Here is a 20,401-nt window from a genome sequence, read left to right on the forward strand (position 1 = left end):
TTATGAGCACGTAACAACTATAAGAGTCATTGAGCGCACGCGCACACACACAACAAAAGCCGGAAAAGACAACTATAGCGTCAAAGTTCGTAGCCTTTTCTTACTTACAAGCCATAATATTACTTATTATTTTCCTCTTAATTCTCAGTTAAGCATTCGTTAATTAAATCATTATTTTGTTACTACTTCAGCTTAGTTTTCTACTTTCTCTCTCTCTCTCTCTCTCTCTCTCTCACCATCCCATCCCAACTCTATCGTTTTCTCATTTTTTTTTTAATTTTCTCGCCAATTTTCAAAGCTCCATCCTTGAATATCTATATAAAGCCCCCACCCTTCTTTATCCTCTTCGTAATAAGCCAAAACCCTCTCTCATTCTCTTTCCCTCTTCAACTCAACCACACACTTCTTAGATCAAAAGCTATCTTTGTTGCTTTGAGTTTGAACCTTGAATCTATCAATCAATCAAAGTGGGTGGTGACTCATGGAAGTGAAAGGAATAAGGGCAAGCAACTCCACCACCACCACCACCACAATCCAAAGTGAGGATGAGATGGACCTTCGAAGAGGTCCTTGGACCGTCGATGAGGACCTTGCTCTCATCAATTACATTGCCAATCACGGTGAAGGTCGATGGAACTCTCTTGCTCGTTCAGCTGGTAATTAATAATATACCAAACTTTTGTTTTTCTATGTTTTGATCCCAATATAATACTATACCATAGGGCACAAGTGACATATTTCATGATTGCAATTGTTGACACGAAAATTAGTTCCAGTATTTTTTTTCAACACTGGCTTTCTATCTTCTACATCTCTATGATTATTGTGGTGTGAAAAGCGCTTCTCACTTCTCGTCCCGTTTCATCACCAATCAATTTCTTTGGGGGTAGAAAAGCCAAAGTTTGCGGTTTTCTAATATATATGAAGAGCATCATGATATGGTAGTGGATTATGCTAGCCAGGACTTTATAATATGGCATATACTTGTTCGTGGTGGGGCATATATAAAAAAGAAATATGTAATTATATAGGTTGTCGATAGTTGCTTGTCCGCATCCTCCATTCATGTAAAATGGAAAGAAAAAAAAAAGGAGTTATATGAATTCATACCACACAATTAGAAAAAAAATCATATATTTGTACAGAAAAAAAAAGTACCATAAAGGAAAAAGAAAATGCTCTTTCTTTATTTCCTTCATTATAGTAGTATTTTGCTCCCTTAGAACTTTACCAATACAAGCAATTTCTCGTTTTTGCAGGACTCAAACGAACTGGCAAGAGCTGCAGATTGAGATGGTTGAATTATTTGCGTCCTGATGTTCGACGTGGAAACATCACACTTGAAGAACAGCTTCTTATTCTTGAACTCCACGGTCGCTGGGGAAACCGGTAAGCAAAAATGATTAAATATTTATTATCATATCTCTTCTATCTTATTAATTTCTACATCATTTTTCTTTATTTCTTTTTCCATTTTTCATCACATCATTTATCAAATATATCAATTTTTCTTTATTCTTTTCTCTTCGTCTCTCTTTCTTTCACCCATACACTTAAAATAAGGTTTTACATTTTCCAAAATTTAAATATATATGCATGCAAGATGCAACCAAACATTATATCTTTTTTTTTAATTAAATTATTCATCATCATTAATCAAAATTCCCAGATTCTGATCTAGTTTATTGATTTGATCAGTTGGTCTAAAATTGCTCAATATTTGCCGGGAAGAACCGATAATGAGATTAAAAACTATTGGAGAACCCGTGTCCAAAAGCATGCCAAGCAACTCAAATGTGACGTGAATAGCAAGCAATTCAAGGATGCCATGCGCTATCTTTGGATGCCGAGGCTGGTGGAGCGCATTCAAGCCGCCGCCGCTGCCACCACCACCGTGGCGGCTGCGGGTTCTCCAACGGCATCTGCCAGTGCTACCACAACCATCACCACCAACAACAACACCACCACATACAACTACTACGACAACAACAACCTTAACAACAGTTTTGAGGTGCACAGTGGGAACATGATGGTGAGAAATCCAACAATCATGAACAACAATAACTTTTGTGGTTCACATAGTTACACTCCCGAGAATAGTAGCACGGGTGCATCATCGGATTCGTTTGGTACACAGGTTTCACCTGTCTCGGACTTGACTCAGGATTATTACAATAATGTCACGGCTGGGAATAATAACAACAATAACCCTAATCCTGATCAGTATTACCAACAAGCACATGATCAACTGAGTTTCTTAGACTGCATCACAAGCCCATCAGGGTTGTTCGATTTCCAACCCATGGAACCAAACACCCCGTGGATTAATCTGAGTAATGTTGGGGACACGTCCAACGGTTTCTGGAATGTTGAAAACATGTTGCTCTTTCAACAATTCTCTGACAACAACATGTGAAACATTCGTAGGAGAATTCATGGTGAAAACCGTGACGAAGGGGGGAAATATTGTTAAATTTACAGATGATAAAGTTATATAAGTAGAAAATTGAGCAAATAGAATAAATTCATATGTAGGACACACGTAGGATCCACGACATGGACATAGATTTTAAGCTAAGGATATTATAAGAGCAAAGAGAAGGAAACTGTGAATTACTTTTTTTAAGTTTAATTTGTACGGACTTTTTTTTGTTCTTTGATTTTCCTTATTTTAAAGGGGGTGTGGGAAATATTTGTAATTTGAGCTTTCTCAGTATAAGATTTCATTCTTTGAAATTATTAAATCTATGTTCTGTTGTTTTATTTTGATTCCGATCTTAATTCCCTAGCTAGGTAGCTAGAGATCACTATTAGTAGTGAGTGCATTATGGATGCATGATCGTACAAATTAATTTAATAATATATAACCTAAAGACGTGTGCATAATTGATTCCACACAACACACCCGAGCCCTCTTTTTTCATTTGCCAATTCCCTATTACAACAGTTATATATATAAGTAATTATAAGTAATCCCACTTTTGAAACCTTGTCCACGGGACCTGAACCAAACCCCGCAAAGTGTTTTTCTAGATCGTTAAAAAAGAGGTGGAAAGCAATCGTAATTTTTTTAGACGTGGTCTTGTATTATTGGCATGTTCTTCAAGTAGGCCATTAGCGACAAAAACTTTCAAAAGTTTAAACATAAGCCTCCATTATTACCATCGTTAATGATCATAAAGCTTACTAATTTGCCACCTAAGTACGATTCCAAGGACCCTACCCCAAATTTCTCTCACGCTTTGTTGGATTTCGTACGAACATAGCTCCACTATGATCCAAAATTACCAACTTTCAGTCTAATCCATACAAGCCAAGATGCCCTGAAGGGTAATTCGGTAAATTCATGCAATGCACGTGCAGGGTTCATGAGTTGCAAAACGTGAAGGAATAGTAGAGAGAGGGAGAAGATGATCGTGGCGGCGGGGAATCTTTGAAGGCAGCGTGCCTATACGAGAAGCCATCCGTGTGGTCCCGTAGAAAGAGGTGTTCAGAAGTTGCCACGCGTTATATTATATTATATTATATTCCAAATACAAATATAAATCATGTTTTCTTTTTTTAAAAAAAAAAAGAAAAAGATTGAAAGTAGCCGAAATAATAATATATTACGTACCTTAATTAGGGTTCCTGGATCGACAGGACTGTGGCACTTGCAGCCGCAATTGCCACATAGCAGTGTTCATATTGCTCTTCCCTCTCTTTCCATGTATATACTAGTATTAATTATTCGTATAGTACAACCACCGACTTTCTTACAACAAAAAATGAAATTTCTATGCTCTAAGGATGGCCAAATAATCAAATATACTTGGTTGACAGCAAGGCTAACTGGGTAAAGGAAATGGTTGTAATAGCTGGTATTGAATAGGATGCATGTATTTATCGTAGGGAACGTGAAAGAACATAAAGGGAGCCAGGGAGGGTGACGATACATATTTTTAGCTAACTATATCAAACATTAGTTTTTCAAGCATAGGATCATACCCAAGATTTTACTGGAGAATTAGGGGTGTAATATCCAAAACTAACCACGTGCTTGTAAAAAAGTAATAACGATGTACTTAATAATGATAAACTGTAATTTTATATTTTTTTTTATTTAAACTACTAAAACCGTTCCATATGAAAATGATAAATATATCTTAACCAAAATATTCTTATAACAAGTGTCCACACACCAAAAAACAAAATGAGTTTAGTCAATTGGAACGTGACAATTAAGTACTCTTTTACTCAAAACATTATAGTCCATTGTAATTAACTGAATAATTGTTCAGTCAAGGCAAGTAACCGTCGGCTCATTATATTAATCAAGATTAATGAGGCAATAAGGTAATACTTGACTTAAATTATTCAAATACTGCAATGTGTTTTATTAATTTATTTTGGGCAAATATGTTTCACTTGAGTAGGACTTGATGAATGCTAACATCTTTTAGTTTGTAATACTCCTTTACACTAATTAAAGTTATGAGTCATCCCTGATAAAGATACGTATGAGAAACGTATTCCAATATGCAAGTTGAGCATTCAAAAAAGAAGAAAGTACATAACTGGACTCCACAACCCAAACGGTGCGAAGACTTTTTAAGTTTTTGTCCTTGAGCCACGTTTGAGTTCTTGCAATGTTCGTCCACGATTCTAACCCGGAGATGAGTACTTCGTAGTCAAGAAGTGGGGCCCACGATGAGCCCACGTGGGCATGGAAGAACCAAAAACCAACAGCAACATGCGGAACTAAACTTTGATTGCACCATTAAGGTATCTGAAATATGTGTGATTATGATGTTATGGCAACATTCCATCTCAACACTGTTGGAAAGGCACTCCTCAAGTTCCTTACAATGAACCTGTGCCCTTTAAGCTTATCATGTCACGACAGTCACGTGTCACCATTTTTTGGATTACAACAATAACACATAATAACACTGTTTTATTTGTTAATTTTGGTTGCGTTTTTCTAATAATAATCATGATGAGCCATAATTAGAATAAATACTTATATAAAAATTTATCGAACAGGATAAATTGATTCTTTCATAACAATAACAATGATAATGGATCATTTTAAGAATTACTGTAATTTTTATATAGATTATATTTTTTTTAATAAAAAACAATCTTATTCATTAACTTGTAGGTGACTATTTTAGTTTAATGAGTGATTTTAAGAGAATGGTTTGACATTTATGTACCCATTTTGATTTGTTAATGTAAAATTGTTTTTCTCTAATTTTTTTATCAAATTAAAATAATCTAGTGATTTTAGAAGCTTAATTTCTTCAATGAGAGTATTTTTAATATTTTTTAAATTTTTCATTTCTTTTAATGTATTGTTTTCAATATTTTTAAATCTAGCTTCAATTTTAATATTTCTTTAAATAATTAATAATTAAAAGATTATATTGTATCACAATATAAATTAATTAACATAAATTTAAAATATAAATTATATTTTAAAAATATTTATATATTATAAATTATAATTATAATATATTTTATACATTTATTATAAATTTTAATCATATAAAATAAATATTCATATAGTGCAATAATAAAAGCATAAGTATAAATATTTAATGTTTTGTTTTATTAATTGAATAACTCTCCCCTCTCGTAGTGGGTCTCTTTACTTTCATGCCCTGCCATGAGGAAAGGGGGTCCATTTTACTTTTCTACAATATTTTTATATATAATTAATACTTATATTAATTATGTACATAATAACAGTATTATATATATATATATATATATATATATATATATATATATATATATATATATATAATAATGTATATATGCAGACATAAATTGTACTATATAATATATGTATAATTATTTTATATATACAATACTAGAATTTATTTATAGTGAATTAAAATCACTGTAAATTACTAGGTACTTAGTCCAATGGAGTTAATAATAGTTTTTATTGTGAAGAGACTATATTTTTTTGAACTTGAGATCACTAATATGGTATTGCAATAAATAATTAATTAGACTAGGCTGAAGACAAATATTATAAAAATTGATTAAAAAATTTTGTTGATATTTTCCTATGAAAAGTTTAGTGTAATTTACTGAAGGAAAACGACTCCATATATAAGCCTAGTAAAAAGAAAAACGGACTGTAAAAAATTAAAATTTTATGATTGATTTTTATCAATTGAAAAGCTATGAAAAATCCCACTGTAATATGCCTTTATATTTCTGATGGAAAAATTATATGCAATTTACTCGTGTAAATTAAGATTATTGCAATCCATTTGAATTATGTATGGATAGGGATCTTAACGTAGCCGGGTTAATTTTGGTGGGTCAATCAATCTACTCAATGCATGTTTGTTTTCGCGTCCGCACAAAATTTCACGTGTCAATTTAAAGCTAAACAATGTAGCTTCTGCATAAAGCATCTACAAAAATTGACGTGGTTTTATCACGAGACATGAGAATATAATGAAAATTTAAACAAGCCGTTAACCCACAAAAATGAGTTGGGTGATTTAATCAGCATAACCCAATCCATATAATCTGCCAGTCTTACAAGTCAAGAGACGGGTTGGATTTTTTTTCAGATTTTTATAAATTATTTAGTGAATTTTTTTTTGGGCATTTTATTTTATGAAGTGTTACTGATTTCATGTTATTTTTGTTATTTCACTTTATATTTATTTAACTCATGATAATAGTTTCTAAAATAATTTGTGCTAAGACAATGTAGTAAGATAATATTCTTGTGATTGTGACATTATATTTAAATTATTTATATTTATATATTTGGCAGGTCAACTTATGAGTCATCTATACTTTTTTTATCTTTTTTAAAAAAAACAAATCAGCTGTGTGAGTCCAACTTAACCCATAACGCACCATGGATAGCTTAGGTTGAGACTCTTAAAACAAATTCACTCTAACTTGATGGATAAAAAAAAAAAAAAAACACTCTAACTTGGCCTGTTTTTTGGCAGGCTAAAGACAAGTTGAGCTGAGTTTTTGTTGGATCAGGTTTGAGAATCTAGAGGGAGATGAATAGATTTCATGTCAAAGCCAACAGATCAGTTGAGTCATTTCACATTCCTAGATACAGTACCAAGCCTAATATAACTAGACATTATAATAACATAATTTCATGTTGTAAAAAGTATGTATATACGGGGTTGACTCACTGATGAATGAGATCTAAAGAAAATTTTGAGAAAGATTTTTTTTTTTTTTACTTTAGATGAGAAAGTTATATTTTAGACCTTTTGTCAACATATGTAATATTTTTACTTTATAAAAAAATTAATATATATTTTTTTATTAATTAAAAGATTTAAAGCCTAAATTTTAGTAACCTTGTTCTTGAGCCTGTCCACGCACGTATATAGAAATGATCAAGACGTTGCATCTTATCTCAACCTAAACCGATGTCCATCTTGAACAGTATGTTTGGTTTAAAATATATCAAGTTATCAACGATAATGGTGGCACTTTGGAACTCTTAATCTTGGGATATATCATGAGACCAATAATAATAAAAACGTGGGCATAGTCAAGTAGACCGTGAGGGATAGGAAATTCTCAAATCTTCTAATTAAGCAAGTATGGTTAGAAAGGATTTCTGAGCAGGGCCTCTGGTTGGGTGCACTTTATCACTTTCTCTTTTCTATCCGTTTTTTAGTAGTACATCCACGTTACATCATTTTCATTGTCGCTTATGATCACTTGCGTGAAGCTTTGTGATGAAGAAAATGGATAAATATACAAAATAATAAGCATGGTTTTCAAGTTAAGGGCGTTTCAAAGGTCTCATCTCGCAACCCCTCACAACCACAAGTTCAAGTTGCGCCAACAACAGTTAATGGCGTGATCACCTCTTGCCTCTTGTCAACTTTCATAGGTCATTGCCTCAAAATGTGGGGAAGTTCTTTCCTACCCGTAACAAAGAAAGTGAATGCTTTTGTTGGCTTTTCCACTAAAAGGAAAAACATGTTTTGCATTTAGTCTTTACTCTAGCTACAAATAAATAAATCAAAACCACATATGCAACTATGATTGTAGATGGAATCAATCTTAATCTTAATTAGCTTAAAGATTAAGAAGAAAGGTGTGGCTTATATTGCAATTGGTTAGAAAAAACTATCGTCTCATGTTTGGTTTAGGAAATTCTAATTATGTAGTTATCCCATAATCAACCCTTGTTTATCCAAAATTAAGATGGTTGCAATTATAGGTAATATATATCAGTGCACTACTATAACGGCCTAGAATGGAAATCTTCTCTCCAATTTCTCTTATTTTTCTTTTTCAACAGTATTTTTTCTCTTAATTATTATTAGATACAAGAAAAACTTTTCTTTAAGGAAAAAGTATAACTCTAAAAGAGTAACTCTTGGTGTATCTCTATATATATGGAAAATGTTAATTCATCTTAATTAGAATGCATTAGCATTTAATACCAAAAATTTTAGACTATAAAATCATTGATTGTTTTGTTTTCCAAAATTTAATTTATGAATATTATGGTATTTTATCATTTAATTTAAAAAATAATTTTTTTTTACTCTCATATTTTTTTCACCACTCTCTCTTATATATGAGAAATATCTTATTTTTTAAAAGTTAAATGATAAAGTACGATAATGTCCTTGAATTAAATTTTGAAAAACAAAATATTCAATGGTTTTTTAGTCCAATTTTTTTGTGTTAAATGCTAATGCACACCAACTAGGATGGATATTAGCATTCCCATATATAATCTTGGTATTCTTTTTAGAAAATTATATATATTATAATTGTATCAATAATGTTAAGTTAAAAGACATTTATGTCTTAGAGATGAATCATGACTCATAATTATTTTTAATTAAATGAAAATAAATATAAATGATAAAAGTTTTATCTAATGTGCTATCAGGGCATGGTTTGTTTTTCTGCATCTAAGTTTTCAAATTATGCATTCATATAAGACGATCTGACATAACATAAGGAGTGCATTTAAGATCTTCATTTAATATTCTGTATTCGAGATTCTCTCTTACCGTAAACATTCTTTTAGAATTTGTCAAAGTCCTATGAAGAATAAATGAAGTTCACAATTTGGATGTGATGGTTTATCAAAAGGCATGTTATGTTGATACAAACCTACTATCATGAAAGAAGTGACTTTTTTGTTGAAGTACAATACATGTCAATCTATCACCATCGACTTTGGATGAAGAAGGGACGTGCATTTAATGCAAGCATTCAATGCTCCAATAGCCTCAAAGACGTCAGACGAAGAACAAAACAAATTACTTGAAGATACAAAGTATATGTAGAAGAAGCTTTGAAGAAATAAGATATGAACTATCTTGCACGAAAAACATTTTTTTCATTCTTTCTTATAAAGTTTTATATAAATCAAAATAAATTTCTGATAATTTTGATTGTAAAAAATTTCTTGATTTGTGTTATCTTCTCACATTTTCTTCCTTTCTTCCTCTTCTTTTAATTGTGTTTGTAAAAAATATTGTATTACTTACAATTTAGGTGAGTTTCTTTTTTCTTTTTGTTACAATTGTTAGATTTGGTTTGTGATTTATAAATTAGTTTAGTTTGTGTTTTATAAACATCAATTTGTGTGTTTTTTATTATTGATTTCATCCATGTTTTCATCATTTTTTTCAAATAATCTCATACAATATTATTTCTATTTCTTATATACAATAAAATGGCTTATATTTCTTCTAAAATTTCACTCGATTTTAAAAGTATTAGTGTCATTATTTATTCAATAGGGGTCATGATTTTTGTTGGAGGAAGAATTCAAGTAGAAAATTTCATACTAACAAACATTTTTCGTTACATTATACTTCTAATATAATATTGAATTATTTTTATATTTATTTTTATCAGATATTTGGGACATGTGAAGAATTACATATTTATTTCAACAATTTACATATTTTTACAACTCTTTTTGACAACAATAATTATTTTACAATAATGTAATCTTACTTTTATTAAATTGAATTATTTTCTTAATTTTTTACTTATTGTATATCAAAACAAATAATTCAATACAAAAATTTAAATATTTTTTTTGTTATACAACTATATTATTTAATACAAAATCAACAAATAATTACACAAACAAACTTGATCACATGGATCGCACGGGTCACAGACTAGTAATCATAAAAAGAAAAGAAAAACCCAATTGATTTGGTATAAAGTTTAAATGCAATTTAAAGTGATCATTTTTTGTATTGTCTTATTTTATTTCTTTTAAGAAAGTATTAAATACACCGTAAAATATATATTAGACGTACTAATATATGATTGATCTAAGTTCGATTTTTTTTATACATACTAAACTCTCAAAACACTTTGTAAATCTTGAGAGAAAAGATTAAAGTACTAAAAGATATATATGTCTGTAAGAGTCTAATATTAATTACTATGCAACCTTTCAACAAATTTTATTAATTAATGTAGAGCCAACAATATTTTAGTAAGACAAAGAATATTAGGTTAAATCAAGTTTGGAATAGAGCTTGTATTTGTAAAAGTCAGAAGTGATCCAGAATATTTGTAACTTCGTGATAAGTTAATGAAAACTTAATGGATTATCAAGAATTGAGTGTAGTCTCAAAATAGAGACAAACCAATATAAACTCGTGTGTTTTTCTTTATTGTTTGCCTTTGTATTAACCGATCGACAAGCATTCATATTTATTTTTTTAGATATTACATTTGATTTTGATCTATCAAAAAATGGTTTTTTTTATCATTGTCTGATAAAAAAAATATGTTTTTAACTAAATCTACATCAGATGATAAATGAGTTTTCAGTCTAAGAAAAAGTTTAAAATTTTAAAAAAATACAATTCAACGTCTTTTCTTTTCTTGTGTTATTTGCTTATACCACTAATGATAAATTTACTTTATTTTTTATAATATGCTTTCTACACTTACCAACCCATCTAGTTTAATTACCTCCGGTTAAAAATTCATGCAACATTAATTTATTAAATAGGTAAAATGCTATCAAAGTTTATGAATGTTTTTGAAGGAAAATATATAACTACAAATTTTACTTGCAATGTGTATTTCCATTTTTCAATCCATCTCCATTAGTGCTTTACAGCGTTTTTATAATGAAAATTCTGATCAAGCAACTAAGTTATATATAATTGCTTGTTTGGGACAAAATGGCTAGTAGGAGAATGAACGAAGGGAATGAAAACAAAAGGAAATGAAAATTGACAGAAACAAAATGCAGGTCTACTAAACACAGATTCTATCTTGTGCTTAATCAGTCAAAAGGGTAGCTTGATGAAGTAAAAAGAGAATAATCCTTCCTTCATATTTAACGTAAAAATATAATGACAGGCAATAAAACCATGATCTTATGCGTGGTTAGCTGGGGATATATCTTCATTATAAGTTTTAGATAAGGCCGAAGAAGAACTTTTAATTATAGTCTTATTACGTGATGAAACAACTAGCTACTCGCCGTTCAATTACGTTAATACATCGCTATCGAATTCTAGTGGTTCGTGAGTTTCCTTAATTAAATATGAATTCGGACGAAAACTGAACAACTTTAATTATCTTGGCTATAGATTATTCGATGCTAAATGTTGATAAGAAAATTATTTTTCTAAAATAAGCAAACTTACTTTTCAAGATAAAGTAAATAATGTGAGAATAAAATTAATAATCAGCATATTAATTAAGTATATACATATACATATAATAAATTATGAATATATATATATATATATATATATATATATATATATATATATATAATATCTGTTCATTTTTTATTAACGTTTTATATTTTGACGGATTTATGTTAACATGCATTTGACTTTTTCTAATTTTAAAATTTAAAATTAATATGTATGATATAGCCATTTTAAAAAAAATTGTTTAGTTTCTTTTTTGTATAATATATTTTTTATTTGATGTCCTTTTATATATCAGAATGATGTTGAGATCTTGGGAAAAAATATATTTGACTTGAATATAAAAAATGACACATACAATTTGCTTATTATTATTTAATTATAATTATATTATTTTTTATTATATGTTTAAATAATGTTTATTATATTGATTTTTCTTTAAAAAATAATTATTTTAAAAAAAGAACTGTTGAATAAATTAAGAGATTTAATTATAGATGATTTTCAAGACTTTCTCCCTTGACCTTGAGACTTCATCCCTCCAACGAGATTATGATACCAAAAATTCCATCAGTTTCCATTTTTCAGGGTCCCGATGGACCGAAAACATTGTTATACCATTTTCAGTACATAAAAATGTATATCAACTCATGGAATATCATAAATCTCCATTACGAAAGACTAAATCCTGACTTACATTGACAATATCTGGAATATCGTCTTGGCTCATTGCAGGCTTAAAGTCTTCAACCTATTTTCTAGTGAAAGGAGTTGCCTTTCCTCCGATGAGGTTATGATGTCAAAAGTGATGTAGGCGGTCTTAAATCATTGTTTCCAATTGGGCCTAAATCTGTGGCATATTTTTGTAGGGCGCTCGTGCATGAACTACCTTTGCAGGATCATTGTTTTGCACTACACAAACACTTTATTTCTATGAGTTTCCCTCTAGGATTGTTTTGAACTACCTTTGCAGGATCATTGTTTTGCACTACACAAACATTGTTTTGCATATAATCTCATCTGGGTGGGCATTCAACAATTGATATTTGTTGGTAGAGCTCAACTTGAACGACAAAGACTAACCAGTTTTCTTCATATAATTTGTCATAGTGATCATCTCTATAGAGATAAATGTGTTGATAAATTATTAATCTAATCATGTATTATTTGATACAAATATATTTATTGGATGCACATTAACTTTTAAAGTTTTCCCTTCATCCAGCTTTGACCCCATTGCTGCTTATTGATAGAGTAAAATTCCATAGATACAAAATCTTGAGCTTTAAAATACTTTGGATCTATTTGATTTGTTAAGAAAAATATGTTGTTGAACAACACAATTATAATTCTTTAATATTTTATTTGAAAAAATCACTGAACAATACAAATAAAACAAAGATGGAAAGGAAAAAAACACAATTTTTTGTTACTCAATAAATTATGGAACAATTTTTTGTTCTATGAACAAAACACTCAAAAGGTGAAAATAATTATTTGTTTTTCACTTGACAACTATATTCTTTGTATCTTGTCTCTCACTTGTCATCTTTGTTGTTGTTATCATCACTATAATTATTGTGGTTATTATTGCACCCATCATTATTTTTGTTTCCAATCATAATCATCATGAACAATTCACTATCATCATCTTTGTTGTCATCATTCCACCACCATTAATATCATCATTACTATTATTATGATCATGTTAATACAAATTGTATTAAGATAATAGTAAAGATTTATTATACATTGTCTACCAAACAATGTGCACAATAAAAAAATTATTTTGTAACTTAAGCATTAAACATATATTGTTCTTATAATACTATACTATATATCAAGGGCAAATGTAGGCTAGGGGATGACAAAGGGATGTCATGGTCAACCCATTTCAAGAGAATTAACATTTATTAAGTGACAATTTTTCGAAAATTTATTTGTTCTTTCTCTTAAATGCAATAAATGCATTACTAAATCTTTGAAGACAATATTATTTATTATAGGGTAAAATTGGAATAGATGTTTCAATATCTCATTAAAAAGTAAAAATATCAATCAATTTGAAGTTTTTTTCAAAGATTAAAATTGCAGTCATTTTGAGACAAAGGGAGTATAAGTTTTTCGTTGACGAGTGATCTCTATTGGAAAACTTAAATAACCACCTTTAGTTAATTATCATTTAATTGACGAGACACAAATATAAGATCTTGCTTAAAGAACTTGAGTTTAGGACTACTCGAATCAACATATATCTATTAATTTTCATGGGCAACAAAATAAAAAATTAGTTATGAAATTCAAAATATTTGTTATGATAATATGTTCTTGGACATTTTTGTTTTATTTCTATCAAGGTTATCAAACTTGAGAGTTTACGTAAATTCGTGAGAGTTTTATAGACTCGACTCGTGGACTCAACTCATAGACTCGTAAGAGTCCACTTCATATAAAAATAATAACAAAATATCTATAAATAACATACCAATTAAATATTTCAACAATATAATAAAGCAAAATAGTAAATAAGAAATTCCACAATACTTAAATAACCAAGTCTAGTAATGCACCACTACTAAATAATAATTTGCAGATGTTATAGTAGTGATAGATCATTCTCATCCCGGATTTGATGTTATTAGAGAACAAGGGTTTGATGATATTAAAGGTGAGAATTTTTGTATTTGAGAATAACACACTAAATGAAAGTATGTTGAATATTAAATAGACAAATAATAATCCAAAATGACTTACATTTTGGTATAATTTTTTAACTTGCTGACTCGTTGACTCGATGGTAAATTCGAAAATTTACCGAATTTACTTAGAGGTTATAGAGTCTACCGAAGATAAATAGACTCATAAACTCATAAAAGTTAGTGAGTTAATTCGAGAGTTTGATAATCCAAAATGATTTCTACTATATGTTCTTGGACATAATATAATATATAAGAATTTGTCGATAAAATTTAAATCATCATATTCAATCCAAATGGTATTTTTATTTGTTGTAGATTGTTTTAGGGTCTGTTTGAATATAAAAAATATATATATAATGATAGAAAAAAAATAAAAATAAAAACTTTCGGAAAATTTTATTCAATTGGACAAAAAAGAAAAAAAGTTTTTCTATAAACTAAAAATTTAATTTATGTAAAGTTTAGAAAATGAAAAAATTAATATGAAATGATTTCTACATATTATATTAGCTTCTCCATTTTTTTTTCTTTTTTAACTTATACATGAATTAGTTTTAATTTATAAATAAATTTATTTTATTTTTTTCCTATAATTATTTGTAGAAAAATTAATCTAAAGATACATATTTTGATCAAATAACTTCTTTTTTAAGGAAACGAATAACAACAAATCCGGCCATTAACACCTCCACCACGATTCCTATCAGTTGTGTGCGTGACCAGATATCAGAATGCATTTCTATGTTCATCTAAACATCAGTCTAGATATTATTTTTGATGTTAAGAATAGACTAAAATTATCCTCACCACTGTAATTCTATTGCCTTTCATGTACATACATACATATATATGTTGGGGTCACATTGCATCAATCATTATTCTGAAGAATATTAAACACCACAAGCTTCTGCAGAAACACTAAAAAACGTTGTTAGTAACTTGAGATAGCTTGGTTGGGCAAGAGTGAATCAACGTTAAAAAAAAATTAAAAATTATTGTGATTAAAAAGTGGGTTTTTTAGGAATCTAATCATTAGGGATGAGATTAACATTAGTGCTCTTTGACTAGAAACGAAACAAGGGAAGGAAAAAACTATAGTTAAGATTTCAAATTACACCTAAAACGCGGATCAGGCTTAATGTGTTAAGATGTGAAACTGAATCATTGATTACGCCATAAAACACACTAATCAAGCAGAGGGATTCATTCTCAATAGTCACATGGTTTGAAATATGTACCCAAAACCTACTCCTTCTTGTTTAATTTTTTTTTTTTTTTTTTGAGTTATCAAGATGTTAGTATGATGAATTTATCTATAAAAATTGAATTTAGTTTCATTTGAATCAATGATTTATTAATATTCAAATTTTATTTATTAGTGGTGATTTATTTAAATTGCATATAATACGCACAGTGATTACTTAAATTATGAAGCAATATAAATCCTGAAATTATCACTTAAAAATTATCTAATCATTATTTTCTATCTAAAATTGCACAAACAATTAAATCGTAGCAAATTGATCATATACCTAAAAACAAAAAGTGACAACAATGGGCCAGCAGCATGGTCCCAGTCCCAGCCCAGGCCTATGTGGAGTCCGTTTGTTGCACACAAGTTGGCAACCAACAGTGGGCCACAGGAGTTTGCTTTAGTTGTGGGCTTGAAAGACTCATTCAACTCCTGATCGCAGGTTAGGACTTCTGTCCCACGTTATAATTATTTTTATTATTACTAGAAGAAAACAAGCACCGTGTCTTTTAATATTTTTTTATAAAAAAAAAAGAAAAGAAAAACGATAATGAAGATTAAATAGTAGTGGCCTGTGACTAGGGGGTAGTTTGCATAGTACAATTGAAAGTTGTGACTGGTTTGGAGAGTATAATGTGATTAATAGAGAAAGTAGAGCAAAAAGAGAACAAAAATCAAATTAAAATAAAGTAATGAAAGAGAAATAATTCTTTATGAAAAAAATTAAATAATTTATCAATTAATTTTTATATTTATTTTATTATATAAATTTATTATTTTTAATAAAAATATATTTATTTTTATTATATATAATATGGTGTTTATATTATGATTCACACAAGTTCAACTGATCCATGTAGTCAAAGACAAGGTGAAGGCTATATGTTTAAATCTTCACTCAATTACTTTATAATTTTGTAAACTATAAATTTTATTAAAAGAAAAAGGACCCAAATCATGGATTGAGTATTATATATGTGACAAAAAAATAATTTAACCTAAATATTAATTGTTACATCATCTATTTAATATCATATCATAGTTAGTGTTATAAATTTAATGATAATGAACAACTATTAATGATTGAATTAAAATTACATATTTTACAACAATTGAAAGAATAAAAATGAATAATTAAAAATTATCATCAAAATCACAAATTAAGAATTATAAGGAGATTAAAAATACAATTTAGTTAAATAAATATAGAAACCAAGATAGTTTTTTTTATTATGAAAATTTATTAGTCGACTTTGGGGGGTTGGGAGAGGGGAATTATAAATCTTTCTGGTCTTTCATTCTGATAACTATCTCGGGACACTAAGCTGAGTGGCTTATAAAGTTATAATAATATGATTGGTTTTGTATCTCATTTTGGAATTCTAAGTTATAACTAATAATACATCAATGGTGTCTTAACATTCTAGATGTAACTATCCTTTTCTTCCCATGAGAAAAAGACGGAACTAATTACTAATCTAGAACTTGCATAAGTCAATAAAAGACAGTTTTAAGTGCCGACATAAGACCCTTTAAAGAAGTCAATATAGTAATAACAACCATAATTACATTACATTATTATCATGGGCCAATCCCTTTGATTGTAATTAACAATGATTTGCGGCAAACATGTACCAAGTATGGGCGCATTACCCGTTTATTAACGCTTTTAGAATAACGGTTAGTGGATAGATTAAGTAAATTATCTATAAAAATTAGTTGGGTGTGAATAGAAAAATACACGGTATAAAGATATGACAGTCATTTAATCATTTAATCATAACCCATGATATATAATAAATTTATTAACTTTTATAATAATTATTTTAAATTAATTTAAATAATAATTTATAATTGAATAATGATATTATAAAATTACATAAACATCAAACTTAAAAAAATATTCACGATAATGAGAGATTTTAACTCTTGGATAAGTTTGGATTGAAATGCAGATTTATTTTTTAAAGTTTTATAAAAATGAGTGTGAATATAAATTTTTTTTATTCAATTTGGATCATACCAATATGTTATTTAATATAAAATTTATATGATATTAACTTGTAATATTACAGTTTTATGATCAGAACTCAAATTGTATGTTGACATTTTCAAGATAGTGACACACTATTATATACTTTTTTGCTGTGCAAAAAAAAAACTATTGTTATGAATTTGTACTTTAAGTTTATTAGTCGAGAAATATTGTTAGTCCATTGTATACTAAGAGCTTCATTTTTATAATTAGGATATGAAAGCAAAGGGAATTAGATATAGTTAAAGGAATTAATCTTAAAAATAAACAATGAGAAAGTATTTTTACAATATCTCTAATAGAATATTTCTTATAGAAGATCGAGGAAGATACCTGTAATAAAGATTTTGTTTTAAAAAAAATAGGGATATGAAATAATAATTTTGTTTGATTAAAATGTGAATAATGAGTCTACGCATCGATAATACATATATATACTTAAAAATAGATACTAAAATTGTTACTTATCGAAGTATAAGTTCGAGACAAGATATTTTTTTCAAACAAAACTATAGAAACGGGTAGTTATTAAAAAAAATCAATCAAATTTTGTCAAAATAATAATAACAATAATCAAATAAAGCAAGTACGGTATTATTTATGTTATTTCCAGTCACAAATTTCAACACTTTGACCCCTTTCAGAGCATAGTGAACTTGAAGTACCCAAAATTCAATGCGTCAATTATCAAAGTTATCTTCTAAGTTTCTGGGTTGACCCTTCAAACGTTGCTTTAGTTGGTCCCCAACTTCAGCTCAATTATCGCATGAAGTTATGCAACTCAACTTGCAACAATGTTTCATATTCAGCAAAAAATATAGAACGAACATCTTTTGTTCTTCGTTTTCTCTTCCCAGCAATAGCACCAACATCATTATCATTAGACAAAGAAGTCCAAAATCCAGAGACAGGATCTGGTCTAAGTTTAAGACGTTTACTTTTATTATTAGAATGTTACAATAAAGTCCAAATTAGTTCTAACGTTTGGAAGAAGCCAAAGCTAAAAAAATATTGATCATTAGAAAGTTGTGTGTGGCTTTCCTAATTTTAGATTGCACTTAGTGGAATAATTTTTTAAAATGTGAATCAGATTAATAAGTACTATAGAAAAGCGGCACTTCTAAGTTGCTAATCTATTATTCATTTTCTTGCTCGCAAAAAAAAAAAAGATTTTCTAATATTTTGAGACATGTTTCAAACGTATCTACTATATATCATATTGGTTAACTAAGATTTCATATTTATGTTTTAAGCATATCTATCATATATCATATTGGTTAACTAAGATTACATATTTCAACGAGTTTTACATTTTTTTTACTAGTTACAAAACTAATTTGACTATTCCATAAACAATTTTTTTTAATGACTTCTATTATTTTTACCAAAAATTATATAAAAAATAAATGAAATCAAAATTACCACCCATCATTGTAATCGTGAAAAGTTGTAGGTCTTGATTTCGTTTATTATTTATATGATTTTTTTATAAAATAGATTTTAAGAATTTTTTTTTATTTGTGTTATCCTCTCACATTTCTTCTTCTTTTAATTGTATTTGTATAAATGTTAGATTATTTATAATTTGGATGAGTTTTTTTTTCTTTTATTTATAATTGTCGTGTTTGATTTGTATTTTATATAGATTGATTAGTATTTTTTATTATTTTATTATTAATTTCATCTAGAATTTTTGTGATATTATTTGAGATCATTTTCTTAGATGAATAGTTAATCTATTTTTTATTTTTTTTCTAATAATTTCATTTTTCTTTACCCTATTTTTGTATTAGATATATATTTGTTTGATTTGTTTCAACCAATTTCCACAAGTATAGTTTTAAAGTTATGAATATTTAATTTTTTGGTGAAGTATATATTTAGATATTTCTTTCATTTTATAATCAATATTTCTTTACCAAATTTAATAAAATTAATTACCAAATTTTTTTTATAAAAATATCAATAATTTAGTATTCGGTTATTTTGTTCAAATCATACGCACATTATTTGTCAAAATATGTTCATCCTTATTTTATTTGACGAAGTTGTTTTATTTAATAAAGAATTAAATACATCATATTAGTTATATTTAGTATAAAATTTTCATAATTATAATTAAGTCAATAATATGTATTTTTAAATTATACTTAACTGAAGTTAATATGATTTAATTGACATAATTATATTCAACATCACTAATCTTAACCTTCAACATGCTCATGTATATTTAATTATTAACCACATATTCAAATAAGGTATAAAAAACTCAAACGATGCACCTTAATTATATTTCAATTTTCATATAGAAATGTTAATAATTTGTTTTAATTTATTAACAAATGATTAGTTTTAAATTTTATAAATCTTAAATATTATCAATTTTTCTTATCAATGATTTTTTTCAACCTAAATATATTCAATATTTATTCTTTAATTTTTTTCAAATCTTAAATGTTACAATAATAATAATACAAAAGCAACGTCTTTTCATAATGTCTAATTATAATACATTTAAAATTTTAACGATTTTAAAGAATAAATATAATATCTTAAAGAATAATAAATGCCCATTCAATATCATAAATATAAAATAATAATGGAGTATATAAGAATAGTGTAATTGTTATTATTAATAAATTTTCTTTCTAGATTCACTAAAAATAGAAAAATAATTACTATAAAATAAATAAGATAAAAAAATAGTAACATAAAAAGTAGCATGTAATAATAATGTACCTCATTGCATCTA

The 20,401-nt window shown here is 27.9% G+C and overlaps 1 protein-coding gene across 1 annotated transcript; it reads left to right on the top strand.

Moving 5' to 3' along the window:
• The first annotated feature begins 341 nt into the window (after positions 1-341).
• LOC100805341 (transcription factor MYB108) lies at positions 342-2,744 on the top strand. The gene is made up of 3 exons (XM_003533076.5): positions 342-656; positions 1,260-1,389; positions 1,699-2,744. The coding sequence occupies exons 1-3, from the start codon at positions 482-484 to the stop codon at positions 2,414-2,416; spliced, it is 1,023 nt and encodes a 340-aa protein (XP_003533124.1). The 5' UTR covers positions 342-481; the 3' UTR covers positions 2,417-2,744.
• Positions 2,745-20,401: the final 17,657 nt, after the last annotated feature.

Source organism: Glycine max, chromosome 9 (assembly GCF_000004515.6).
Source record: "Glycine max cultivar Williams 82 chromosome 9, Glycine_max_v4.0, whole genome shotgun sequence".
Taxonomy (NCBI): Eukaryota; Viridiplantae; Streptophyta; class Magnoliopsida; order Fabales; family Fabaceae; genus Glycine; species Glycine max.

Coding starts and splice junctions, on each gene's coding strand:
- LOC100805341 (XM_003533076.5), top strand. CDS start 482: ATGGAAGTGAAAGGAATAAGGGCAAGCAACTCCACCACCACCACCACC. Junction 657..1,259: donor CTCTCTTGCTCGTTCAGCTG/GTAATTAATAAT, acceptor TCGTTTTTGCAG/GACTCAAACGAACTGGCAAG. Junction 1,390..1,698: donor CACGGTCGCTGGGGAAACCG/GTAAGCAAAAAT, acceptor TGATTTGATCAG/TTGGTCTAAAATTGCTCAAT.